Source organism: Polyodon spathula, chromosome 19 (genome assembly GCF_017654505.1).
Source record: "Polyodon spathula isolate WHYD16114869_AA chromosome 19, ASM1765450v1, whole genome shotgun sequence".
Lineage (NCBI taxonomy): Eukaryota > Metazoa > Chordata > Actinopteri > Acipenseriformes > Polyodontidae > Polyodon > Polyodon spathula.
Genome location: NC_054552.1, coordinates 18902913 through 18930483, shown reverse-complemented (window position 1 = coordinate 18930483; position 27571 = coordinate 18902913). Strand labels below are relative to the sequence as shown.

At 42.7% G+C, this 27571-nt stretch overlaps 1 protein-coding gene across 1 annotated transcript; it reads left to right on the top strand.

Annotated features, from left to right (window-relative positions):
- The first annotated feature begins 963 nt into the window (after positions 1 to 963).
- Positions 964 to 27571, top strand: LOC121294915 (lysyl oxidase homolog 1-like). Its single transcript, XM_041219109.1, has 7 exons — positions 964 to 2281; positions 9525 to 9633; positions 9979 to 10116; positions 17278 to 17434; positions 23906 to 24001; positions 24616 to 24731; positions 24873 to 27571. The coding sequence occupies exons 1-7, from the start codon at positions 1261 to 1263 to the stop codon at positions 24877 to 24879; spliced, it is 1644 nt and encodes a 547-aa protein (XP_041075043.1). The 5' UTR covers positions 964 to 1260; the 3' UTR covers positions 24880 to 27571.

Sequence of the window (27571 nt, the reverse complement as noted above, 5' to 3'; positions counted from 1 at the left end):
AGCTCCCTCTCTTGAGCCTTAGCCTTCCTTCTGCATTGAGTGTTACTGCATCTCGTCTTCTTATACGCATCCTTAACCAACACTAATTAGTTTAATTAACCCAATGGGCAGGAGACTACGCAGTTCACTCCAAATCGTCATTAGCACTTTCTTTTTCTAAAAGGAAATAACAAAGCAGTAATTCAAATTTAAAAACGGAATAGTACTTCAGTTACATATCTGATTTGTTTATTTTTGTTTTGGTAATTCACTAGGCTTTTTTTTTTTCCTTTCTTAAAAATTGGAGCAAAAAGCTAAGAGGATCTAGCCCATGTTTATCCTTAAAACTAAGTATACGGTGTAAACTGTTGGAATATTTTTATTTATTTTTTGTATCATGGCCAAATGTCAATATTATTAATTACATGTATCTCCCATTAACTAGATTTTTTGTTTACACAATAGGATCTGTAATATACATAATGATTGTACTGGGAACTGTCTGGATACAAGACAGTTTCAGTCACAATGGAGATTGGGCAGCAGATCTGAAAGACATGGCTGGACATTGCAGTGATCAACGGTATGTACCATATTTAAAAAATGACTGAGACCTGAGTTTGTAAGCACTGCTACAGGCTGTTCAACCAAAAGATTGTACAAACAACAAATCAAAAAGCATCTGTGATAAACGTAACAGATGGTTTTGGCATTTTATGCTGAATTATCATTAGATAATGACACACAGTTCACATAGTTTCTGCAATGTGTTATTTTTTAAAATTCGCTATAAGGATACAATGAGATAGACTTCAGTTTCAAATTAATAGTTATTGTGTAACAATCTTAAAAGCATTCCCACTGTGGTCTGTGATCTAGCAATGTTGCTAGCACTAGGGCCATGCAGGATCCCTCCTGTGAGTGAACTTTTTTTCATAGCCTGTTGCAAGCAATCAGAGAAGCAAATGAAACCAGCAGCCAAGATTGAGAGCAGGCATTCCTACAAGAGGGTTTCAGAGCGATGTGAGAACAAGAACAAGGAGGCGCAGCTTCAGCGAAGCAGGACAGAAAGAGACTTCATTTTACTGTAACTGGAAGTTCATTTACTGCTTTCTGAAACTTCTGTTCAAACATGTACTGGAGGAAAACTTTGGATCCAGGATCAAGCTGCACACAAGAGTTGGATGATTAAAAGCAGATTGAAGTTGAGATTTGGCTTCATTTGCTGCTGCTTCTTTTTGTTATTTTAGTTTTGATCAATATTGTTTTTTAGCATTGAATATGACCATGGATGACCTAATGTGGGCTGTCAGGACTCTGCTTGGACTGAGCTGTATCCTAGCTGCTCAGGGACAGGGAGAACCCCCAGACAGCAACCCCTGGAGGCAGATGATCCAGTGGGAAAACAACGGCCGGGTTTATAGCCTGCTGAATAGTGGGTCAGAGTACCTCCCAGCAGGCCAGGACCACAGCCACAGGAACCCCCAGGTTTTGGTCGGAGATGCAGCCGATAGTTCACGGAGGACCCAAGGAAACACACGTAGGCAGGCCCCATCAACACATTCCCGAGGGACATCTGAGACCATCAGGGGACAGACAAGACATCCTTTCGGATTCGGACAAGTGCCAGAAAACTGGAGGCAGGGGGGAGATGCCAGCAGTCGATTCCGACCTTCTTCCACCAGCAGGTTAAGGCAAACTGGGTCTTCGTCTTCTTCTTCCTCTTCTTCATTTTCCCAACCATCTTTCAATGTGCCTGCTTACCCACAGTACCCCTTCCCCCAGCAGCCTTCCTATCCTGTTCCTTATGACCCCCACCTTGTGGAATTACCATCGCAGGGTCGGAGCTATGAAGACCAGTATTCCAGAGGAACTGGGTATGCTGGGGGTGGTAGTTTTGCTGGGACAGGACAACAGTTGCAGCCTAGACCCCATTACGAAGAATATGGTGAGGAAACCTACAGACATCAACCTCAAGGATACAATCCATCACAAGGGAGGCCCTATGTGCCCAATGCCGCCCCTCAGCAGCCACCACAACCTCCATTCTCAGGCGGCCTTGACCGCCGCTACACTCACAGTCTCTACCATGAAGGGGCTGCAGCCCCAGACCCATTATCTCAGGGCACCTGGAACTCTGCTGCAAATCCAGACAGGGTCATTCCCCCTGTCCGGAGCCCACAGTATGAACAGTACCCCCCCTTCCAGAGAGTGGATCCCCTGCCAGCCGCAGGGACAGAGGAACAGCCTGCCCAGCTACCCAGAGTCAGTGTGGGGAGTGTCTACAGGCCAGTCCAGAGAGGTAAGTGGATAAACTGCTTTGAAAGCAAAGCTAGTACAAAAATAATAATCTTTATATAGCGCCTTTCATAATGGACCACCATCACAAAACACTTTACAAGATAGGAAACTAGGGTATGTGAACTATGTATAAACTGCAGAGTTACTTACAAGAAAGTCTCACCCAAAAGACAGAGCACAAGGAGGTTAAGTGACTTGGTCAGGATCACACAAGTCAGTGGCTGAGCTGGGATTTAAACTGGATACCTCCTGATTACAAACTCATTTCTTTAACCACTGGACCAAACAGCCTCCTAATAATCTTCCTGCTGTAAACAGCATCACTAGTTGCAATAAGGGAGCATATCTACTGCAGTTTTTTTTTTTTTTTTTTGATGGTAACCAGATCTCTTTCTGGAAGAATTACAGACCCCCCCCCAAACCAGCTGAAAAACCACAGCCAGGTCTAACCAACTTACAATTCCAGCTGGCCACTGGTGGAATTATGACAGAAAATGATGTTGCTATTGTTACTTTGTAACTATTTGTCGATTTTGTGAAGACATGTTATAAATATAGCATACCTATGCTTTCATGTTTATGATGTATTACTAAAATAATAATGCATAGGACCTATCAATTATAAATATACTATTTCCATATGGGTGTAATAATGAAAGTGATTTGGGTGGACTGCCCTTCGGCTGAGTGCCTGGGCACTGTGTATTAACCCAAGTTCAGAGTGTGTTGTATGAGTCCTGAAGGAGAGTGGGGTGCAATTATATGGTATGCCGTAGTGGAAAATCATTGTAAGAGTATTGCTGTGTAATCCAGGGGTTGACTGAGTTGAGAAAAACCTCTGTCTTAACTCAATGAGACTGTATATTCCGCACATGAGCCATGAACAGAAAATGCAGTTTCTGTCGGTGTAATGCAACACTCCTAAGACTAACACATGACTAACTATACAGGCAAAAGAGCCTTTTTTTTGTCAAAAAACACCTATTTTATAGAATTGCAAGCCATCTGGTTTTGAAAAAGCCCCATTTATTATACTGTTCAATGAGTTCTCCTGGCTGCAAGTGGACTGGGACAGGAAAGCCCCCAGGAACACGTTTGGTGCGCAGTTGTGGGTTCTTTGAATAAAACCCACTTCAACTTACTAAAACCCAAATCCAATAAAATAAATTAAGGGTACAATACAAGAACATCACCCACATAAGATTCACGGTATGCAGGCAAAGTATGGTGTACAAAAGTAAATGCATTTGGTTCACTGAAAACACATATTAAAACAGAGAACCTGATGAACAAGCCCTTATTGTAACTCTTAATATTATAAAACTTTCAGATTAGCAGCCAGCTGATTATGTGTAGGCCTCCTGCCGAGGTCAATGTGGCTCTGAATAAAACAAGGTTAGTAATTGTAAAACTGGAAGGATCTCTTTAACTCTTGCACATTACTGGCTGTGTGGAGATTCTGGGGACCGCTTCTTTATTAAGTGGTTTTACATGTTCAAGACTTTACAGTAGAAGACTTTTGAAAGTACAGTAAACCTCTAATCTGAATGGACCTTTGATAACTTGTTATGTTCTCTGCAGTACTCTTCTGAATTAAACTATACAGTACAGGGTTGGGCTGTACAGCATCATTGATTACACCGTGTAACATTTTTTTTTATTTTTTTTGGTTCCTGGGTAGTAAGTGTTATTTCCTAATTGCTTATGCCTCAAAAGTATAGAAAATGGCTATTATTCCCCACAAACTTTGCTTTTGTGACCAGGACTGTGATATTTCAAAATATCACTATTTCCAATGGGAAAACGGACAAATGTGTGTCTTTTCATTCACATAAAGTCAGAATAAAACAACACATGAATCCAAATTAACATGTATTTATACAAAAGTAATACAACAATGACTACAAAAGATTTAGAAGTGAGTAGTTTTTCGAGATTTATGATTATACTGTATTTACAGTATAATCGTATATCTTGTAAAACTACTCACTTCTAAATCTTTAGAATATGCCACCCTTGGGCAATATTGTTCAAAGACATGAGATACATTTCCATGATGATATATACAAATATATATATATATATATATATATATATATATATATATATATATATATATATATATATATATATATATATATATATATATACATACATATATATATATATATATATATATATATATATATATATATATATATATTATATATATATATATATATATATACATACATACATACATATACATACACACACACACACACACACACACACACACACACACTGATGATACTGAATTATATTTATCCCCGAAACCGGGTGACACCTTGTGGTAGGATAGCCAGGAGGACAGAGACTCGGAGACAATGAAACTGTAGTGAAAGCGCTGCTGCGCTGTTTTAATCAACAAAAAGTAAATCAAAAAGTCAAACAAAACACGGCTCACAGAGCCAAAAATAAAAGGTCAAACAAAAAACTGTTCAGGCTGGTCAGAGCCTTCACTGAACTTTGTAACACACGACACAGAAACATTCACCCCAAAACACCTCCACCAAACAAAGTAATTTCCCCCTTTTTTATAGCATGTGGCTTGGGGATGGGTCGGTCCCTCTGGCGTCCTCTGGAAGGGATCACGAACCAACAAGGGGGGACCCAGATGGCTTGACCAGGGCGACTGGAGCGCAGGCTGGTGACCGGGAGCAAGCAATGGCAGGCAGAGGTGTGCGACTGCGGAACTGTGCAGCAACATCTGGAGCTTCAGGGGGAACAAAGTGAGAAACAGGGGGAGCGCACCTGATATCCGATCCTCATGTCGTGACGTCTGCAAGTCTAGGTGGCGCGGAGTAGGGGAGCAGTCAAGCAACTGTGCCTGGCAATGCTGCAACCTGGGAGTTAGGACCAGCGAAGGGAGGTCTGGGCATTCCGACAGGGGAACCACGACGTTGGGGCAAGGGAGCACACTACCTGAAGCACGACTGATTTCCAGGGGTGGTGGTCAGGGCTGTGGTGGAGGTGGTCTCCTCCCCCCCTTCTTTGTAGCTGGTAGCTCCCCTTTGTGCAGCTCTGGCCACAGTATTCCCTGCTGCCACGAAGGGCTGGCAGCAACCCCAAGCAAAGCGAAGCCTGCAGTGGACCCTCGGGAGGCGACGGCAGCAGCGGACTGTCGGGAGGCGAACTCAGGAGGGGAGCCCCTGGCCACGAAGATGGCAGCGGGAGCTCCACTTCTCCTTCGTACTCTGTAACCGCCGGCTCCCCAGGCGCTGCGGAGCAGAAGGCAACCCCAGGCGATGCAGAGCAGCAGGCAACCCTAGGCAAAGCAGGACCTTCAGCAACCCTAGGAGACAAAAAAGGAGACACCAGCAGCCCCAGGCGATGTGGAGCAGCAGGCAACCCCAGGCGATCCAAATGTGGCATCCCTGAGCAGAGCGGGCGTGGCATCCCTGGGCGGTGCAAGGCAGGCATCCTTGGGCGGTACAGGCATGGCCAACAGTGCAGGAACCTCTGGCCAGGGTGGCAGAGGCCAGACTTCCTCCTCACTGTTGGCTGGTGAAGGCAGTTCCAGCTCCTCCGGCGGCAACAGCTGCAGCCCCCACACCACCGGTGGTGGGGGCTGTGGCCATTCTAGTGACCTCTGAGGCAGGGTTGGTAACTGCCGTAACGATCGGGTGCGCCTCCACTGGGATCCTCTCAGCAGCACATGTAGAGGCTGCTGTAGAGCATCAGCCTCCTTCCCTCTGGGCTCTGGGAGTGGCGGCTCCTCCCCTCTGGACTCTGGGAGCAGCGGCTCCTTCCCTCTGGGGTCTCGGGACGGCAGATCCTCCCTCTCTGGCTCTCGGGGTGGAAGCTCCTCCCTCTCTGGCTCTCGGGACAGCAGCTCCTCCCTCTCTGGCTCTCGGGACAGCAGCTCCTCCCTCTCTGGCTCTCGGGATGGAAGCTCCTCCTCCTCATACTGCGTGGGGCAGATAGCCACCGTGTGTCCATGCACCCCACAGCCTGGGCATTACTCCGCCGCAAGGCTCTTAAAAAAAAACCTCAAAGCTGTCATCCTCAACCTCCTGGGCCAGCTCCATATTAAAACATTATTATTATTATTATTATTATTATTATTATTATTATTATTATTATTATTATTTTTAAACTACAGTCCCACTCCGAGTCTGTAGGGGGCACTATACCACTCTGACACCACGTGTGGTAGGATAGCCGGGAGGACAGAGACTCGGAGACAATAAAACTGTAGTGAAAGCACTGCTGCACTGTTTTAATCAACAAAAAGTCAAACAAAACACAGCTCAGAGCCAAAAATAAAAGGGCAAACAAAAAAACTGTTCAGGCTGGGCAGAAGAAACACAGAAACACAGAAACACAGAAACACAGAAACACAGAAACACAGAAACACAGAAACACAGAAACATTCATTCCAAAACACCTCCACCAAACAAAGCAATTTCCCCCTTTTTTTATAGCATGTGGCTGGAGCCTAATTATCAATTATTCAATTAGCTCCAGCCACATTCTCACATGTGTTTTGGCAGGGATAGGAAATCCAACCACCACCAAATCACAACCCCACAATATTTACAAACAGGGCCCTGCCCTGCCACACACCTCCACTAAAAATATTCTGACTACCTGTCTCGCTGACATTAAGCAATGGATGTCAAAAATGTTTTAATATGAAACTCAGATAAAACTTAGATGATGCTTTTGGGACCAGAACCACGTAAATAATATAAATCCATTTGCTTTCACATGTGGTAGTTTCTCCTCTGAGATGATGGTTGAATTTACAAATGTGGATGTAATTTTTGATCCAGATCATTCATTCAAGCCACAACTTATTAAAGTGCCTTTTTGAGCTCATTAACCCTGTGATAGCAGCAGTCTTACACTGGCTTCCTGTACAGTTCAGCATTGATTTCAAGATCTAAAAGATTTGCTAACCCCATATGTCCCTAGTCGCCCTCTTAGAACATAAGATGGAGATTTACTCAATATGCCATGGATACAGAGAAAAAAGACAGTGCGTTCAGCTGTAGAGCCACTAAGTTGTGAAATGATCTGCATGATTTGTAAGGGAGGTCCCATCCCTCACTGCTTTTATGTAACGTAAAGGGAAAGTGTATCATGCTTTTTAATACTAATTATTTTTTTGATAAATAGTGTACATTTTGTCTCTGGTTTTTAAAATAAGATTAAAAATATATTTTTATTATTTAACATATATAATTTAAAGAGGTATTTTATCATCTTATCTTTTGCTATTTCTCAAAATGGTTTTGTATAAGATTTGTTTTTTGGTACTGTTATTGGTAAAGCACTTTGAGGTGATTTATCACATAAGGAGCGGAGTAAGAAATAAAGATTGATTACTTGATTGAAGAAGTGTCTGTGTTACTACTGGATGTGCGCCATATTGTTTTTCCAAAGGTATCTGTGTTACTAGTGGCTGAACTCTACTTTGATTTTCTAGAGGTGTCTGTGTTACTTACAGCTGAACTCCACGTTGATATTCTAGAACTATCTGTTACTAGCTGCTGAACTCCACATTGATTTTCTAGAGTGGTCTGTGTTACTTGAGGCTGAAATACACATGGATTTTCTAGAGGTGTCTGTTTTACTAGTAGTTTAACTCCACATTGATTTTCTAGTGGTGTATGTTTTACTAGAGGCTGAACTCCACATTGATTTTCTAGAAGTGACTGTGTTACTAGGGTCTGAACTCCACATTGATTTTCGAGAGGTCTGTGTGTTACTAGTGGCTGAACTCTAAATTCATTTCCTACAGGTGACTGTTACTTGCAGCTGAACTCCACACTGATTTTCTAGAGGTGTCTGTTTTACTAGCAGCTGAACGCCACATTGATTTTCTAGCAGTGTATATTTTACTAGCAACTGAACTCCACATTGATTTTTTAAAGGTGTCTGTGTTACTAGCACCTGAACTCCACATAGATTTTCTAAAGGTGTTGGTGTTACTAGCAGCTGAACTCCACACTGATTTTCTAGAGTGTCTGTGTTACTAGCAGCTGGACTCCACATTGGTTTTCTAGATTTTCTGTGTTACTAGCAGCTGAACTCCACATTGATTTTCTAGTGGTGTTTGTGTTACTAGCGGCTGAACTCTGCTTTGATTTTTTACATGTGACTGTTACTAGCAGCTGAACACCACATTGATTTTCTAGAAGTGTTTGTGTTACTAGCAGCTGAACACCACATTGATTTTCTAGAAGTGTTTGTGTTACTAGTGGCTGAACTACACAAGGATTTTCTAGAAGTGTTTCTGTTACTAGCAGGTGAACTCTGCTTTGATTTTTTACAGGAGACTGTAACTAGCAGCTGAACTCCTCATTGATTTTATAAAGGTGTCTGTTTTACTACTGCCAGAACTCTATATTGATTTTCGAGAGGTGTCTGTGTTACTAGGGTCTGAACTCCACATTGATTTTCTAGAGTGCCTGTGTTACTAGCAGCTGGACTCCACATTGGTTTTCTAGATTTCTGTGTTACTAGCAGCTGAACTCCACATTGATTTTCTACAGGTGTTTGTGTTAATAGCGGCTGAACTCCACATTGATTTTCTAGAGTGCCTGTGTTACTAGCAGCTGGACTCCACATTGGTTTTCTAGATTTTCTGTGTTACTAGCAGCTGAACTCCACATTGATTTTCTACAGGTGTTTGTGTTAATAGCGGCTGAACTCCACATTGATTTTCTACAGGTGTCTGTTACTTACAGCTAAACTCCACATTGATTTTCTAGAAGTATCTATTACTAGCGGCTGAACTCCACATTGATTTTCTACAGGTGACTGTTACTAGCAGCTGAACTCCACATTGATTTTCTAGAGGTGTCTGCGTTATTATTGCCTGAACAATGCAACAGTATGTTTTAAGTTGTTTATTAGCAGTTTTCTGACCCAATACAACAGCTCTTGTCTTTTCTACAATATGAATGGTATTTTTTTAGATCTGTTAAAGGCTATATAAAGGCTATATATTTCAAAATGAAAGAAAATAACTTAAGCTCATCTGTTGATGAGCAAAACAGGTTAAAATCTTACAATTAGGTAGACAACAGCAATGTAAAATATAAAAGTAACCTACAATAAACCATTGGCTTGGTAATTTGCAAGTGACTGATTCCAAATGTAAGTGAAGGACTGAAGATTCCTTTTATTTATCTCAGAATATGGTGCGGTTTGGTCCCCTATCTTTTCTTTATCATTAATTCTTTTAATTCTAGGATTGCCAGACCTGGTCCCTGACCCAAACTATGTTCAGGCCTCCACCTACATCCAGAGGGCCCACCTCTACTCCCTGCGCTGTGCTGCTGAGGAAAAGTGTCTCGCCAGGTAGGACCTTTTATCTACCTTACTAAGTGTGTCAAAGGTAGAAACAATGAAACACAACTAATACCTGTGCAAGCTTCCCTGTAATGAAAAAAAAAAAAAAAAAACTTAATCCTGCTTTAGTCACATTGATGATGCAAGAAGCCCTTGTGGGGAATTAACTAGAAGCAAGTTGTAACGGTCTTTAGTAGAGAACTTATTGCTATGAACCTTACTGAGCTCTTTACTTTTTATAAATACATTTCAAGGAAAACAGAAAAAAAATAAGATTTGGAAAACAACTACCACGGATGATAATTTTTTTAATGCAGCTTTTGACAGAAAATAATTGATGTTTTTTTTTTGTAGCTCTGCTTATGGTGCTGACACCACCGACTACGATGTCAGAGTGCTTCTGAGATTCCCTCAAAGGGTTAAGAACCAGGGCACAGCGGACTTCATGCCCAACAGACCACGTCACACCTGGGAGTGGCACAGCTGTCACCAGTAAGTGCCGCCCATAGATCAGGAATCGTAGTGTTTCTGTGCACTGGCTAAGTTATGGCAAAGTGAATGGTGTGAGCTGCCCAGCCAGCCTCACTGCGAGCTGTGATTGCACACTAGGTGTGTTTCATACTCATGTATTCAGCCTTAAACAACTCTAGGTCCCATGACTCCTTTCACTAAACATTGTTCCTGTCAATCACATAACACGTTTTGACTCTACATTCCACGCATCATTCTTGTACATTCTCCAACATTAGATTCTCAAAGCTATTTACTCCAAATAGTCATTAGGACAAATTTTGTCTGACAGAAAATACATTTATAAGAAGGAACTGAGTACTAACAAGTCCCTCAATGAAATGTTTATTTCTGGTTTGGTAACTTTTCCACTCCCTGAACTGTGCTGATGACTTTTTGGAGTAAAAGGCTCTCAGAATCTAGATCTTTGTCTGCGAGGCACAGTAACAAAAGCGTGTTTGTTAAGTTAATATCTAATATTTTCATATGTGGAATTTGGATAAAGAAACCAAGCTATTGTATATCCTACAAGAAAAATGCAAGGGGCAGAGGTGGAGCAATGGGTTCACAGAGCTTCTTATGATTTTCACTTCCAAATTTAATGTGTTTGTTAATCTCAAAGAAGAGAACTGCAAGGTTGTAATAAGGCTCAATCATTTTTACTGCTCATACTGTTGTCAAGGACTTACCTGGTAACAACTAACAGCAAGGAATGTGGACTGCCTATGAATTTAAAAACAAGTGATTGTGGAACTTCAGGAATTGGAAATTTGCTGTTATCCTATGTCTGTGCGTGTACCTAATAGGTCTTTTCATGCCTTTATAGTCTTTCATCCCCAATGGCATTGTTAGCTTTAACACATGAAGCCTGAATTCCAATGCAGCTCATAGGATCTTGGTGTGGTTTACCTAATCACTGTGGTATGTTAACTGCCCATTAACAGATTACAAATATATGACGTAAATAGGAATTGCTTCATTCAGACTCGAGGGAATTTATTCACATGTATGAGCCCTGCTGTTAGTCAAGGGTAAAGTTATAGAGATTGTCTTCCCACTCACACTGTCACATGCTTTCAATAAGTGTTTCTTCAAATTCAGAGTTAACTCTTATCTGCTTGGAACTGACTAATCAGACTCTCTACTAAGATAATGTCAGGGATATTTCATCCATAACTATATAACATTTAGAAATACGAAAATACATTTAATTTAAAAATGAAAATGTGCCACAACACTCAACCAATTGAACTCTGATTCCTTCAGCAAAGTCTGGATGATCCAGAATGGTCTATTAATAATAAAGTCATCACTTTTTTACAGGACACAACAATCATTTGTGCACGCTTACTTGTCATCATACACATTGAGACAGAAATTGAGTTGAAAACACTGATGGGAAGCAGAATGAATACATCTGGTTAGGGGAATCACATGAAGGTGTTTTTACTGCAAACAGTTCAAGTGCACATGCAAGGGCTGAAAATAATACTCAATAACAAAAGGCGAAAGCAAAGGAGAAAATAAAACCTACAAAAAAAAGGTGCTGCTCCTGGCAGCATTCCATAGTCACCACTGTTCAATGCGGCTCTGGTCTTATTTATGCATTGCTATTCCTTCACTATAACTCTCGGGGTTGCCCAAACTTCCCCAATTAATCCTAAATGTCCCACTCGGGTTCGTAAAAATTAATAAAAATATTTGGCACCGGCTGTCTTCCTCAGCTGTAATTTCTCCTTTTTCTTGCTTTAGACACTGGTGGTCTGTTACAGTTTGTTATCCAGTTTATGAACAGTCCCGTTGTCATTCTTCCTAGATGGGCAGGGCTGTGGAAACAGTAAAGCGTTATTTTTATAGGCCGAGCGAACCCCCCATGGCTCGCCTCCCAACCACTCAGAGAAAGGGAGCGACAACACACCCTCACCCAACCTCTCAGTGTCACTGCCATGATCGACAGGCAGACATTATGGGGGCCCCCGACTTCCCCCTATAGGATCATGCATGCATCAGATAGCCAGCACAGACCTCGCCCTGTTACAAAGACATTCAAATAATTTGCCTTTGCGTGAATGTTGTTCCACATGCACACAGTACCGATAGTCTTAGAATTGTATAAACATCAGTAAAACTCTTATATTGCAGAAAGTAAGCAACAAAGAATCTTGCAAAAAATAAATTTAAATGTGTTTCAGTTTTTCATCTTATTTTCAAATTCCAGTGCTCCTTGTTCTTTGTCCCCTCAGACAAGTAAATTATTGGAAGCAACACATTAATGGCACATGACCTCAGAGTTCAGAGGTGGCTTCCTGTATTTGTGCAGGTGGAGTGTGTGACAGAGGTTGCCTCATGCTAGTTTATGGTGTGCAAATGTCAGGCTTCTGCTAAATATCTTTTTTGTGAACATCCTAGGCTGCCACATTACATCCCCAGCAGTGTACTATTCTCAAACCTAAAAAAAGATTTCCCTTACATGAGAGTAGATGTTAAACTTCATGCTGATTTGAACTTGGCTCTCGCCAAGATAAGCACCAACTAAGACGTAGCTTTACAGTAAACTAATGTGATCCATCTGCATCTTCATCCATTTGTGTTGCTTTCCATCTGATGATGTAGATATCCTTTTGTCTGGTTTTGATTGCTGAAGTGTAATGCTGGCTCCAGGGATCAGCTTATTTTGCCTCCCCAGTGTATCAGCACACACAACGGCTGCGATGCTGGCTCCGGGATCAACCCAGTGCGGTCTCCCCAGCACATCAGCATGACAACCATCTGGATTGAGCTAAGTAGGGTACATCTCTGGGGTCTTCAAGTGGGCACCTTCCATCCTCTGTGTTTCTTCGACTAGCCCACGACACCTCAAGGGGGCTCAACAGTGATTCTGGCGTCCCAGCATCACCCCCTCCATCCCCCGCTCAGCTCAGCCCAGCTTACACATACATTAGCGTTGCTTTCTTTCTATTGTGCTTGAGATCCCCATCAAAATCTTTCCGTCTCAACCACAGCCAGTTGCTGCTCCTTTCTGCTGCTTCAGATATGATGAGCAGTTTACTATTCTCTAACCTAAAAAATAATGTCTTGTCATTTTACTTCAGTCTTCCATAATCTTTATGTAAGACTAATTCTTCAGCTAGCAGACATTGTTGACCAGTTTATTTCACTGCAGGGTCAAACAAACCCCCCTTAAAATACTAATTTTAAGATAATGCTCCCTTTATATATGTAAAATACTGAGGGAGTGATCATAACTGCAATCTGTTAATTTGGACTTTCATATAGCAGTGTTGCAAATGTATCCACTAGGTGGCGATAGGTTGTTTTTACATTCAAATAAGTTAATTTTAGGCGCATATGATATTAGTTGTACTGTTTTGGTTTTTTTTAATTTTTATTTTGTGACAGATAAATCAGCCAGTATTGGCTGTAAAGGGGTTCCATAGAGAAATGAAGGTTTTGGCTCTTAAAATAGTAGTTGATAATTGTTGCATGTAACGGTTTATCGGGCATAAATATTTCACTGTATTTTCATGAGCTACCAGAAACCATAGGAAGAGAAATGCTTTACATCATGTTCAGCTGGTTAGTACAGCAATCTGTTTTATTACTGCACAACAGTGGTATATTCCAAATGAATAGTTTTCCTTTATATTAAGTACATACAATTGTGATCAAGCCTATGCATCGATTGTTACATTAATTAAACTACATGCTTCACTGAAAAGCTAGTGGCTCATTTCATTATCAAGTCAGTGCTGCTACTAAGCAAATACTACTACTCTACCGTGAAAAAGTATTTGCCCCTGACGGATTTTCTGCATTTTTGCATATTTTTGACCCTGAATGTTATCAGATCTTCAACCAAAATCTAATATTAGTTAAAAGGGACCCTGAGTGAACATATAACACTACATTTTGATACGTATTTCATTTATTTATTAAGAAAGTGCCCCCTGGTCAAGTTATTGACCCCTTAGACTCAATAACTTGGTATGGCACCTTTAACAGCAATAACTGCAACCAAACGCTTCCTGTAGTTATTGATCAATCTCTCACAGCGCCGTGGAGGAAATGTGGCCTACTCCTTCATGCAGAACTGCTTCAACTCAGTGACATTTGTGGGTTTTCGAGCATAAACTGCTCATTCCAGGTCCTACCACAACATCTCAATGGAGTTTAGGTCTGAACTTTGACTAGGCCATTCCAAAACTTTAAATTTCTTGTTCTTCAACCATTCTGATGTAGACTTACTTGTATGTTTCGGATCATTGTCTTGCTGCATGACCCAGCTGTACTTCAACTTCAGCTCACCGATGGGTGGCTTGACATTCTCCTGTAGAATTCTCTGATACAGAGCAGAATTCATGGTTCCTTCAATGAAGGCAAGTCGTCCTTGTCCTGATGCAGCAAAGCATCCCCAAATCATGACACTACCATCACAATGCTTGACTGTGGAATGCAGTGTTTGGTTTTCGCCAGACATAACAGGGCCCATGTTGGCCAAAAAGTTCCACTTTTGTCCATAGAACATTGTTCCAGAACTCTTGAGGATCATCCAGGTGATTTTTGGTAAACTTGAGACAAGCATTCATGTTCTTCTTAGTGAGCATGAACACTGAACTTAGCCGAGGTGAAAGAGGCCTGCAGGTCCCTGGATGTTGTTCTAGGGTCCGTTGTCACTTCCTCAATGATTTTATGCCTTGCTCTTGGAGAGAGTTTGGTATGAGGTTCTTACTGTGGAATGCAGTGTTTGGTTTTTGCCAGACATAACGGGGCCCATGTTGGCAAAAAGTTCCACTTTTGTCCATAGAATATTGTTCCAGAACTCTTGAGGATCATCCAGTTGCTTTTTGGTCTTCAGGAATTTATTTTGATCATGGCACGATGTGCCTCTACAACCTGTGTGCTGACAACTTCACTCTGATGGTAAGGGCAAAAGTTACAGTCAGCTTTATAATGGACAGGGCTGGCCCAAATCAGGCATGATTGTTAACCAAAGTATTTAAACAGCTGACCCTAATTATCCCTTTAATTGGGTTGAGTTAACTAGGGGATAATAATTTTTTCACACCTGAAGATTTAATGTTTCATTACCTTGCACACCAAACAAATGAAAGAAGCACCAAACTTTGGTGTCATGTTTTCTCTCAGACTCCCTCTATATGCTGCTACAACCCACAAAAGATCTGACCAAATTCAATGTGAAAAATGTGCAAAAATACAGAAAATCAGACAGGGGCAAATAGTTTTTTCATGGCACTGTATCTACTACAGCTGTTTTCAGTCACCAAACACAAATGAGAATATTTCAGTCATGGTTTTTAATTTTTTTTTTTTTTTTTTTTTTTTTTTACAGCATTGTGTAGTTTTTAAAGAAAAAAAGTCATTTTTTTAATTGAAAAGAAAAATCCTGAGAAAATAAGAAACAGAGTTTAACTCAACATTTATTTAACAAATACTGTTGTTGGTGGACAGGAACTTACTTATAAGGAAAAGGAAATCAACAAACACAATGCTGGAATAGCCAGCAACTGTGTGCCTTGACTGGACCAGCATATTAATGTATAGTAAACATGTATTTATTACATCTTAAAGCATTGTATCTGGTACAATACTACGTTAAAAACATCACTGTTTGAAAGCCTTGGAGATAGTGCTACACTTCCTTAGTCCTTTGACCTGACCTGAAGGGTGAAATTATCCACACAGCTTCAACTGTTTAATTCCTGTCATTAGCCAATCTGCTGCTCCCCCTGGCTTGCAGCCAATAATAATAATAATAATAATATCTTTATATAGTGGATCACCATCACAAATAACTTTACAGAGGTAGGCTGTGAACTGTGCATTATATGCAAAGTCACTTATAATAGGACATTGACTGAACATCTCATGGAGCAGGAGGTTAAGTGACTTGCTCAGGGTCACACAGTGAGTCAGTGGCAGAGGTGGGATTTGAACCAGTAACTTATAGATTACGATTGCCTGTAACAGGATTTGACTGCTGAAGTGAAATGACCTAGGAAGTACAAGTGTAACAGATTTATGGGGAGAGAGGCATTGACCTACTGTACAGTATGTAGCCAATAGAAGTCCAAAACAGGTAGTCTGGTGGAATAATTTTATTAGCTACAAGAACTTTCAGGTCAAATGTCTAATTGGTATGGTCTCCACTGTTGTTGTTCTCAGTTTTGAAAGTTATCATTAGCAGCTGCAATTTGAAATCTCTTAGTTTAAACAAATCCCTTTTGTCATTCAGAGACTGGTAAAAGTCATCCATTCACTTCCTTTATATTATGCGTAAACCTCCTGCTGCAGCTTTTCAACCACAGCCAATAATCACAACAATATCTGAAATGTTTGTTTTGCTCTGGAACACCCCTTTGCTCCATACAATTTTGTCCTTGCTGTTGAAATCACTGACCCCGTTATCACTTCTAACATCCAGGGTGAATTTGAACAAAGGGGTTTTAAAGCTTCTTAGTTACTTGCTAGATTTATTTCAAGGAAAGCATAACATTATTACAGTTCTAACAAGTTATAAATTGCTCATTAGAAATCAACCATACATTATAACCTGTATATAGATATAGCCCAGTGTACAGAACATACAGCTTAGTTCAAAAACAACAACTATCTTGTATGCTTATTTGTAGTTTATGGGTACAGTCTTCATTTCTGTCATTAATAATATGTTAATATGTTTTGTGTGTATCTCAATAACAAATGTTATAACAAAAATAATATCACACATTGTGAGTAGCTTCAAACTGCACAAGATGACGTCTCTTATAACAAATAGAGACTCCCACACATAGAACATAAACAAATGTATGAATGAGAGAGCATATGTGCTCATCAGGTTTCAAAAATGTTGTCCAGTTTGGTCTTAAAAGATCCAAGTGATTCAGCATCAAAAATATGACCAGGCAAGGCATTCCTTACCCTTACCCTCTGTGTGACAAAGTGTCTCCTTCTTTAAAAATACTTACAAGCCCCTAATCTTGTAAGTACCTGGTACTTTATTTCTGAAGAAATGTATAAGTGACAATTTGGAGTTGAGTGATGAGAATGCATGCACAGTGTGTGTCTGAAAGCCATTCCCTGAATGTCCTCTTTCTTCATGTAACTCTGTGTTGAATCTCTCAGACACTACCACAGCATGGATGAGTTCAGTCATTATGACCTGCTAAATGCAGCGACAGGGAGGAAGGTTGCTGAAGGACACAAAGCCAGCTTCTGCCTGGAGGACACAACGTGTGATTTCGGTCACCTGAAGCGCTATGCGTGCACATCGCACACACAGGTACGTGAGACTGGGGCTCTGATACAGTGCAGTGCAGAACAGGGAGAGCAAGTCTCCATCCCAACAATCTTAACTGCTGGAGAACACATTAAATAAAATATCAGAGTTCCCTTTCAATTCGAAAATAACCATCAACCTATGGGACATTGCCATCTGGCAGTAGGGATTGGCTGAGCTTTATAGCAAAGCTGCCGATACGCATCTGCGCGAGCTGACGTGTAAGCCCGCCCCCCTGGGAGCTTACTATACGCAGCGCGCGGAGACTCTCTTCCTCTTTTGTCTTCAACATCGGTAGCGGTAGGTACTAGAGCTTGTAGCTGACGGTACTCATTTAAGCTTAGGCTTGAGAAGTTGTTTTTTTGCCCCTTCTCCAAGTTAATTTCAGTTGCACTTATTATTGGTATTCTTGGTTATATAATTGTGTATATATTTTATATATATATATATATATATATATATATATATATATATATATATATATATATATATATATATATATATATATATATACTTTATATATCCTTCACGCTTTGCTTCAGCATCAAGTTTTTGTTTAACCTAGTGGTCTTCATCTTCTCTTTATTATATATTTTCTAACATTTAATTGTGTGTTTTTTGGGTTCTTTATGTGTGTGTGTGTGTGTGTATATATGTGTATATATATATATATATATTATTAGGGCGCACATTGTTGGCTCTGTAAATCTTCCACTGCTGTGTGTTTCCCCACCATGTGGTAGCTGTACGGTTTTCCCTACAGTCACTCCTACAGTCACAAGCACTTGCAGCAGCATCCCCCCCCCCAAAAAAAAATCCCTTTTCACCATTAAGAAGACGACAACCAAGCACATACTCCCTTAAGCACCAAGGTAAGTATTCACCAAATAAGACAATGTACCAGCACTAGCGTTTCCGCTCTACAGGTCAGCTGACGGTTAGGTGTCTTGTGCTAGCGTCTCGACGCTCGGTACTCGCTCTGCGTGGTGTCTCGTGCTTGGAACTCGTGTGTCGGTGCTCGATGCTTGACGCTTTGACGCCTGACACATGCAATTCAATGCTCGGCGCTTCGACGCTCGGTGCTTGTCGCTTCGACGCTCTGCGCTTCGACGCCACATGCTCGCTGCTCGCCGCTTCGACGCCACACGCTCGACACTCGGCGCTTCGACGCCACACGCTCGATGCTTTGCCTTTCGACGCTACACGCTCAATGAGTCGCCACTTTGATGCTTTACCCTCAACGCTCGGCGCTTCACGCTACACGCTCTATGCTCTGCACTTTAAAGCTACACGCTTGACGCTTGGTGCTTCGATGCTAGATGCTCGGCGCTTCGGCTCTCGATGCTTGACGCTCGGTGCTCCATGCACCTTTGATGTTTGCTGTGCTGTGCTCGATGGAGATATCGGGCTTCCATCGTTGCACATCCTGTCAGGCAAAGCCTTTGTGCTGGCTTCCAGACACACGCCCTTTAGCAAAGGGCTAAGAAATCAATGGGTGGGCACTCTTCTTCCTCGGGATCTTCCCACACCATTTCAGCCCCGCCGTCGTCTATGGCGACGCCGCCAGGGCGACTGCAGCTCTCCACGAGCCTGGCCTCCCAGATTACAGAGGTCCCCCACCAGACGCGCTCGGGCTTGCAGCCCCTCCCCTTCTAGGGTACGCCCTCATCGGGAGTCTAGGTCGCCCTGCAGATCGCCTCGGCGCAGAGGACACTCTCGTTCCCCTTGTCGCGACAGGCGATACAGAGACAGGTCGGGGGTGGTGGAGTTAACCTCCAAGATGTCTCAATTCATGGAGGTTATGATGGGGCAGCAGTCTAACCTCCACCGGCCGTTTCCCTTCCACTGCAACCTCAAAAGGACAGGGATATTGATGCGGTTTCCAGGGATGCATCTGACATCCTGGAAGGGGACAGTATAGAGGCTGAGATAGCCTCTCAGCACTCGGATCAGGACGCTGAGTCCAAGGTGATGGATACCGACGACCCGATGTGGTCTGTGGTGGACAGAGCAACCCGCCACTTGGGCATAGATTGGCCTAAGACAGAGCCTCATCAGCGATCTCTGTTTGAGTCTCCTTCAGCCCAGTCCCATCAGTCCAGGATGCTTCTGGCATTTCCGGACTTTGTTAAGGAGGTGCAGTCTACTTGGGGGGCTCTGGCCTCTGCTCCTGCGATGTCTCGCAAGGCTTCGGCCTTTACTATGCAGGGGTCTAGTGATGCTGGTTTAGCATCCTTTCCACCGGTGGACGCTGCGTTCGCCGCGTTAGTGAAGACACCAGCACTACAAAAGGGTTTACAAAAGACCCTTCATGCACCAATAAGCAGTGCAGAACCACAGAGGTACACCTGAAAAAAGGGTACTCTGCGGCCACGGAGGCAGTCAGACTGTTTAACATAGCCAGTCTAATAATGGTTTACCAGGCGGCACTCCTTGGAGACCTATTTGAGTGCCCTTCTGTGGCCCTCAGAAGCGAGCTAGTCACAGTCAATCAGCTGCTGGTGAAGCTAGCCCAGCTCAACACGCGGGCTCAGGGCAGGGGCATCGCCTCTATGGTGGTGGCCAGAAGACAGCTCTAGCTCTCGCAGGCGAGAGTGCAGGAGCCTGACAAGGCCCCTTTGCTGGATGCTCCGATAACACCCGGACACACATTTGGTCCGGCGGTGGAGGAGATATTGCAACGCTCCGTCAAGGCGCGGGAGGCATTGCAGCAAAAGACTAAGATGTGGCCAAATAAGCAGTTCCAGCCGAAGCAGCCTCAGAAACAGCCATGGCGAAAGACACCTCCACAGCAGCAGGCGCAACCACGGGGTAGTAGGACCTCCCCCATAGGTCCATCAGCGCACGGCCAGCCTGTGTTTGCAAAACCACGGCGCGTAGAATGGCGCCCTAGAGGAGGTGGCAGGTCACATCCTCATGGCTCTGGCCAGGCCCCTCATGAGCGAGCACAGCCAAAACAGCACTGAGACATCCAGGCAGCTGTTATCCCACCCTAACACTGTTCCACAGCTGGCAACAATGCATCAATGACATCTGGGTGTGCAAAACTATATCCACCGGGGACATACTTCAGTTCGGTTAAAGCCTCCCCCCTTCAGGGGGGTAGTCGTAACTGCAGTGAAGGACTCGGTTCAGTCCTCAGCTCTGAATGTGGAAATACAAGCATTGCTCAGGAAGCGTGCCGTTCAACAAGTAGACCCTGCTCTGATCGACCATACTTCCTAGTGCCCAAAAAGGATGGCGGGTGCCGCCCTATTTTAGATCTGCGAGTACTGAACAAATACCTATGGCGGTTATTGTTCAGGATGCTTACGCACAGGCACATCATCCAGTCAGTCCGACACGGCGACTGGTTCACCACCATGGACCTGACAGGTGAGTACTTTCAGGTTCCCATCTGCCCGGGTCACAGGCAGTATCTGTGTTTCACATTCCAGAGCAGGGTTTAGAAGTTTTGTGTCCTCCCATTCAGCCTGTCAGTAGTTCCTCGAACCTTTTCCAAATGTATGGATGCCATTTTAGCTCCCTTGCAGGCTCAAGGTGTCTGACTGCTGAACTATCTGGACGACTGGCTCGTCTGCACGCAGTCGAAGGGACAGTTGCCACAGCACCCAGTGATGGTTACAGACATTCTTCAGCGGCTAGGTCTGAAAGGTCAATTCAGAAAAGAGCCGCCTCATGCCAAACCAATTCGTGGGTCTGCATCTGGACTCAGTGTCCATGGAAGTGACCTTGTCAACACAAAGAGTTGCCTCGCTGGAGCGGTGTCTCTTCCTGTTCAGGTTGAGAGAAACAATCAGCATGGAGCTGTGTCAGCGCATGCTGGGGCTGATGGCTGCTGCCTCATAAGCCCTTCCTTTGGGCTTATTACACCAGAGACCCCTACAGGCCTAGTTCAATGCCTTCGCGTTACATTCGTGGAGAGACAAACATCGCAGGTTGATGGTATCCCAAACCTGCTGGGAATCACTATGCTGGTGGAAAGTTCCGTCAAACATCCTTCAGGGCATGCACTTGGTCCCACCTTCCAGAGGGAGGTGGTTACGACCAATGCTTCCAACCAAGGTTGGAGAGCAGTCTGGAATGAATCAGGGACCCGCAGAGTGTGGTCAGGACCCTGGAGGTCAGCCCACATCAATATTCTGGAACTCAAAGCAGTGGACCTCGCCCTCCGGCACTTCTTGCCAGTGCTTCTAGACAAGCACGTGTTGGTGCGGTCAGCAACACCACGGTTGTGGCATATATCAACTGCTAGGACGGCCTATGGTCCCTCCGCCTTCACCGAATGGTAACACGGCTGTTGCTATGGGCACAGCCGCGTTTGACCTCTCTGCGCAGTTCACCTACCAGGCAGAGCCAATTACGCAGTGGACCTTCTATCCAGAGGAAGCCCTCTTGCAGGTGAATGGTGTCTCCACCCTCATGTGGTGGAGCGCATCTGGGAATGGTTCGGCATAGTGCAAGTAGATTTCTTTGCTTCACGAGAGACCAAGCACTGCCCCCTATGGTATCGGTGAGGGACCCCGACAGCCCACTAGGAGTCGATGCACTGGCTCACTAATGGCTGCCAGCCCTCCTATATGCGTTTCCACTGATTCCAATGCTCCCGGCCTTTTTAGAAAAGGTCAGGGTAGAGCAAGCGACAGTGATCCTGGTCACTCCTCGGTGGCCTCCAAGGATATGGTTTCCGAGCTTGATGCAGTTGCTGCATCGTCAACCGTGGGAGCTTCCTCTGTGAGCGGACCTATTGTCCCAGGCTGAAGGACGGCTTTGGCACCCGAACTCCAAGCTCATGCAGCTATGGGCTTGGCCCCTGAATGGGAGCGCCTGTCAGCCTTAGGGCTGTGTACGCATTGACGGGTTATCACCAGGTTGCCATTTTCTGGCATCGCAGTTCCTCAAAGGCGCAAGACGTTTGCGACCTCCAAGGACGACCAGTTTACCGTCATGGAGCCTTGAAGTGGTGCTAGAAGCCCTTACCAAGGCACCATTTGAGCCTCTCCACACTGTGGATATGAAGCTCGTCTCTATTAAAACTGTGTTTCTGCTGTCAGTGGTGTCAGCTAAATGTGTCAGCGAGTTACATGCACTGTCAGTGCATTCTTCATGTCCTCGTTTCGCAGGAGACGGTTCTAAGGTCTCCATGCGCCCAAATCCAGCCTTTTTACCAAAGGTCATATCCCAGTTTCACATGAACCAGCCAGTTGAGTTGATGGCATTCCATCCTCCTCCCTTTTCTTCCCCAGAGGAAGAACAGTTACACATGCTCTGCCCTGTGCGGCATTGAGGTGTTATATTGACCGTACAACGACCGTGAGGCAAACAGAACAACTGTTCATATGCCATGGTTCTAAGACCTTGGGTCAGCCGTTGTCATAACAATGCCTTTCTCACTGGATAGTGGATGCTATTAAATTAGCCTATGAGTCTGCAGGCCTTCTACCGTCAGGGCAATTGAAGGCGCATTCCACTAGGGGTATGGCAACGTCCTGGGCCCTCTTTAGAGGGGTACCAGTGTCTGATATTTGCGCGGCAGCCAGTTGGGCTACACCACATACCTTCATGAGGTTTTACAGATTAAACATGCTGGATTCCTCTGCTCCATTATTTGGACTATACTTTATGGCACCTCAGGATGCAAATGTAGTGTTTAATACCCCACCTTAGGACAGGTGTCATTGCGAGCATAGACGGTGAGGCACAGCTCTGCATATGCCTAGATGTATTGCCTATGCAGTTGCGTTATGACGTAAGTCTGTCCTACTGCCGAGAATCCTCCCTAGTGACGGCTTGGGTACACTGTTCCCATACCTTGATGGTTATTTTCGAATTGAAAGGGAACGATAGGTTGCGGATGCAACCCCGGTTCCCTGAAAGAGAAAATAACCATCAAGCCGCGAGGTCGCTCCGGAAGTCTTCACGGCCTGAAGAGCAAAAGGGGAAGAGAGTCTCTGTGCGCTGCATATAGTAAGCTCCCAGGGGGGCGGGCTTACACGTCAGCTCGCGCAGAGGCGTATCGGCAGCTTTGCTATAAAGCTCAACCAATCCCTACTGCCTGACGACAATGTCCCATACGTTGATGGTTATTTTCTCTTTCAGGGAACTGGGGTTGCATTCGCAACCTATTGTTATCTCACCAATGCATTCTTGTTTAGATTCACTAAATCTAAAAAAAAAAGACATGTTGTATCTCTAGATACAGCTGATACACCAGAGTGTAACCATTAACCTGCCCCCACTGCAACACACTGCCCCTAGTGGATGTAAGAAATACCTCACCACATACAGCGTTTATAACATAACTGTATTATTTATACTCATAAGTTAAAGCACCATGAAAAGGACCCTTACTTGTTTTAGCTCCTAATTTGAAGACAAATAGTTTTCTGGCAGATGAATTGCAAATGAAAACAAAGATGTATTTCCCTTAAATATATAAAAATACAGTTGAACACAATTCTTTCTTCTTTACAGGGTCTAAGTCCTGGTTGCTATGATACTTATAATGCAGATATCGATTGTCAGTGGATTGACATCACAGATGTACTTCCAGGAAACTACATCCTCAAGGTGACACTAATAAATACTCTCCATCTTATCTCAGTGTTTAATGCAGAGTCTTGTGATGCTGTCCACAGCTGATGATGATGATGATGATGATGATGATGATGATGATGATGATGATTATTATTATTATTATTATTATTATTATTATTATTATTATTATTATTTTTCCTGATTTTGGCATACAGTAAAATGCAATTTGCCTGTTTTATAAGGAAATTCAGTCAAAAAATCTTCAGGTGCTTCCTTTGTTAGTCTATTATCCGCATTCCCTTCCCCTGGAGATTTTTATCCAGACTTTTCAGTTTCGGTACAGTTCTGCAGTGTTTGTTGCTATTGCAGTTAATGTACACCAAAACTGCCCACCTTCAGCTGCAGCTTTATATATCTCAGGGTCATGTGACCTCCAGACCCAACCCCCAATTAAATGTAGTCCACTAAAGGGGAAGCAACAGTTTTATAAGTGCACCTCAATCCTGACCTGAACAGCCCCTCCCTGCTATTCACTCTCTCAAGCAGAGACAATTGGGTTGAATTCTGCTGTGGTTTTGTGAGCATGACACTATGATATATTGCATAAACAATCTTGAACTTTATTGAGATTTTTTGCTTTCCCTCAGTTACAAGTTAACCCCAAATACACGGTGCTGGAGTCCGATTTCACGAACAATGTGGTGAGGTGCAATATCCATTACACTGGACGTGTAGTTACAACTACAAATTGCAAAATTACCCAGTAAGTAATTTTACTTTGCTGTGCATTTTGCTGAAATTGGTGATAGTTGGAGATGCAATCATATCAGTAATATCAGTGCAGTAATAAGATAAAAGGATTATCAATGTATGTTCCATCATTCCCCCTTTTCTATTTCACCAGGTCCTGACATATTTCCTAAGCTCTTGAAAGGCTGGTTTCCATGGAAATGCAGTTCATGAATGGACCCCATGAGTCTGTTTACAAACCTAGAACAACCCGGGGCCCAGGACATCACTGACATCAACCAGCACTCAAACACTGTACCTACAAAGAACACAATATGACAGATTTCTGTTTTTTACATCTCTTGTATTACTATTATTTTGTTAGAAGTTCATTGGGGTTACTCAATACATTTATTAATGAAAACCCCTTGTTAATATCTCTAAAAGCCTCCAGAACAATCATTATGTCTTGTGGATTACATCCAGAAGATCATTCTTGAATGAAGAGGCAAAGACACTGATTTGTCCTTTAAAGGTGTTTTGCTTAATATAAATAGTGATCTTCCACAGAAGTTATACTGCTAAATATTGGTATTAATGTGTGTCATAAAATGTGCTTCTTATCTGCATGTGTCCAGTCTGAATCCCCCATCCAGTAGTCGTAGTTTGACCCACCAAGGAGCAGTTTAGCAAGGGACTGGATGATCCAGAACTACCTATTACTCATCTGGATGGTCTTACAGTATTCCATTTAATTCTTCAAGTTTTCATTGCTTTGTTTTTTAGCGGCGGTAAGTTAATACCATACCATTAGGGCTACTCAGATATAAACCTAAAAAAGTCACTGTTAATCAAGTTAATTAATTATCAAAACATTATTATAGTTTAAAGGAAATATAAAGAGTTAATAATAAAGTAAGCACCCGGTCATAATGAAACTGGAAGGGTGTTTGTCTAATATTTGCCAAATGATTTTGATCGAAGATCTTTTAATAGCTGTTGGGTGCTTTAGAGAATGCTCTTTTATAGCAATATGTGATTGTTCTGTTCACACACTAGAAAATCAATCCAGCAAGTTGCTACAGTATAAGAGTAACAACAGATAAGCAAACAAACAAACAAACACACACAAAAAGAGCAAGAAAACATTTTTTTTAAATAATACCATGTTTTGCACTGGGACTGTGCTTGTGTTACATCAGTAAACATTTCCCTTTCCTTTTCTTTCTCTCCACTGTGAGAGGCAGATGTTTAGTTTGGCAGGATGTTACTGCTCCTTCACATTTCTCATTGTCTAAATACGTTTATCCTTCCTTAAGCCCCCATTCCACCAAATAATTTTTGACAGACTCCAAAGGCAGAACATTTCTAATGCAATACCTTGAGATGGTATTGGCAGCTCTACACTGGGCTGGATTGTAATCACTGAGCACTATAGACAGACAGGAACAGCTATTTTTAATGTGTGTATTATATCCTCTGTATGTGTATACAATCATTACATTTTTTAATCAAAGATTCATATTAGGGAATAATTTATGGCTGTAAACTAAATACAGATGGTTTTATTATGCAATTGCTTGTTTCCACGTCTCTCAGGCTGTTTATAATGAAATCCCTGTTTGCAAGCCTGAAGGATAAAGTTATAAAGGTATGAGCAAATATACATACACTCCCATCCCTAACACTGATTTGGAGCCAGCTCAACCTGGGAGCGATGCCAAGCATTTTATTCATGTTTCCAATTACACATTAATTAGAGGATAAAGAGTCATTAAAAGCATCTATGTGAATGAGAATCATATTTATTTTGCAGGTACAGCCTTTGTGATACACAGGACTTACTAATTCAGGATTCCTCATAATTCTGTGTCTGTTTGTTTAATTTGTCTAAAGAATTCCTCTTTTTAGGAACACACGATTCTTGCAGCTGGATACAGTGTGCAACCACATATGCTAACCAGATACTAATTTGTTTGGTCTATGGGGAAGCGAGTGGCTAATGTTTGATAAAGTAAAGCTCACATCAGCCGTGCTTTTTGGTCAAAGCATGTTGTTGGCTGAAAGCAGGTCAGTCACCAGGGAAAGCAACTGGTTGGATAATGGCAGGAAAGAAGCCGTTGAAGGCTGGAGACAATTTCACAACATGGTCTGCAAAGAGAGATGCCTTAATTCAGATCTATATAACTAATGAAAATTCATAAAAATTATGATTTATGGAATTATGTTGTGAGCTAAATCACTTTCAGTTTGGTCTGTCAGTGGTTTGGGGCCTTATCCATAACTATCAACAACTTTAAATTAGTGCAGCTTGTTCTGTATCATTATCTTGCTGTACAGTTACTTTTTTTAAAAAGGGTCCTTGTCGGGGATGGTTTGTCCCTTTTGCTTAGCAATTAAATCTTGGGCTTCTTTTTTGGGTGCTACTGAGTCAAGGGGTGTTACTTGCATCTTTACAGTACTGTTTTGCCTTTTCTTACATGGAAAAGTGTTTGAAATTGAGCTACTGACATTGGAAGCAACTCCTCACAGACTTACTGAGAAAAGGAGAACACAAGTGTGGAGGGGGTCTATGGCATTAATAATGTATTATCGTGAGCCCTGAACTCAGGGAGTTATTATGTTGTATTGTAGCTGGAACCCTACTGTAAGGTTTCTGTGTTAGGTAATGTGGGATTTTACTGTAGGGGATAGCTATGGTGGCTGAGAAGTGCAAAGAGGTAGCGAATCTACACAGAGAAGTAGATACAAGTCCCCTGGTTGCACTTCTCGGACTTCATAAATAGCCACCGTAGATAGCAGACATTGAAAAATACTTTTTTGAACTTTGTATAAGCTCCATATAAATAAAATAAGTGCATAAATACATTTAAG

Bases quoted from the DNA above. Each gene is read 5' to 3' on its own strand.
- LOC121294915 (XM_041219109.1), top strand. From the start codon at position 1,261: ATGACCATGGATGACCTAATGTGGGCTGTCAGGACTCTGCTTGGACTG. The intron at 2,282-9,524 runs GTAAGTGGATAA...TTTTAATTCTAG, and splicing joins CTACAGGCCAGTCCAGAGAG to GATTGCCAGACCTGGTCCCT. The intron at 9,634-9,978 runs GTAGGACCTTTT...TTTTTTTTGTAG, and splicing joins GAGGAAAAGTGTCTCGCCAG to CTCTGCTTATGGTGCTGACA.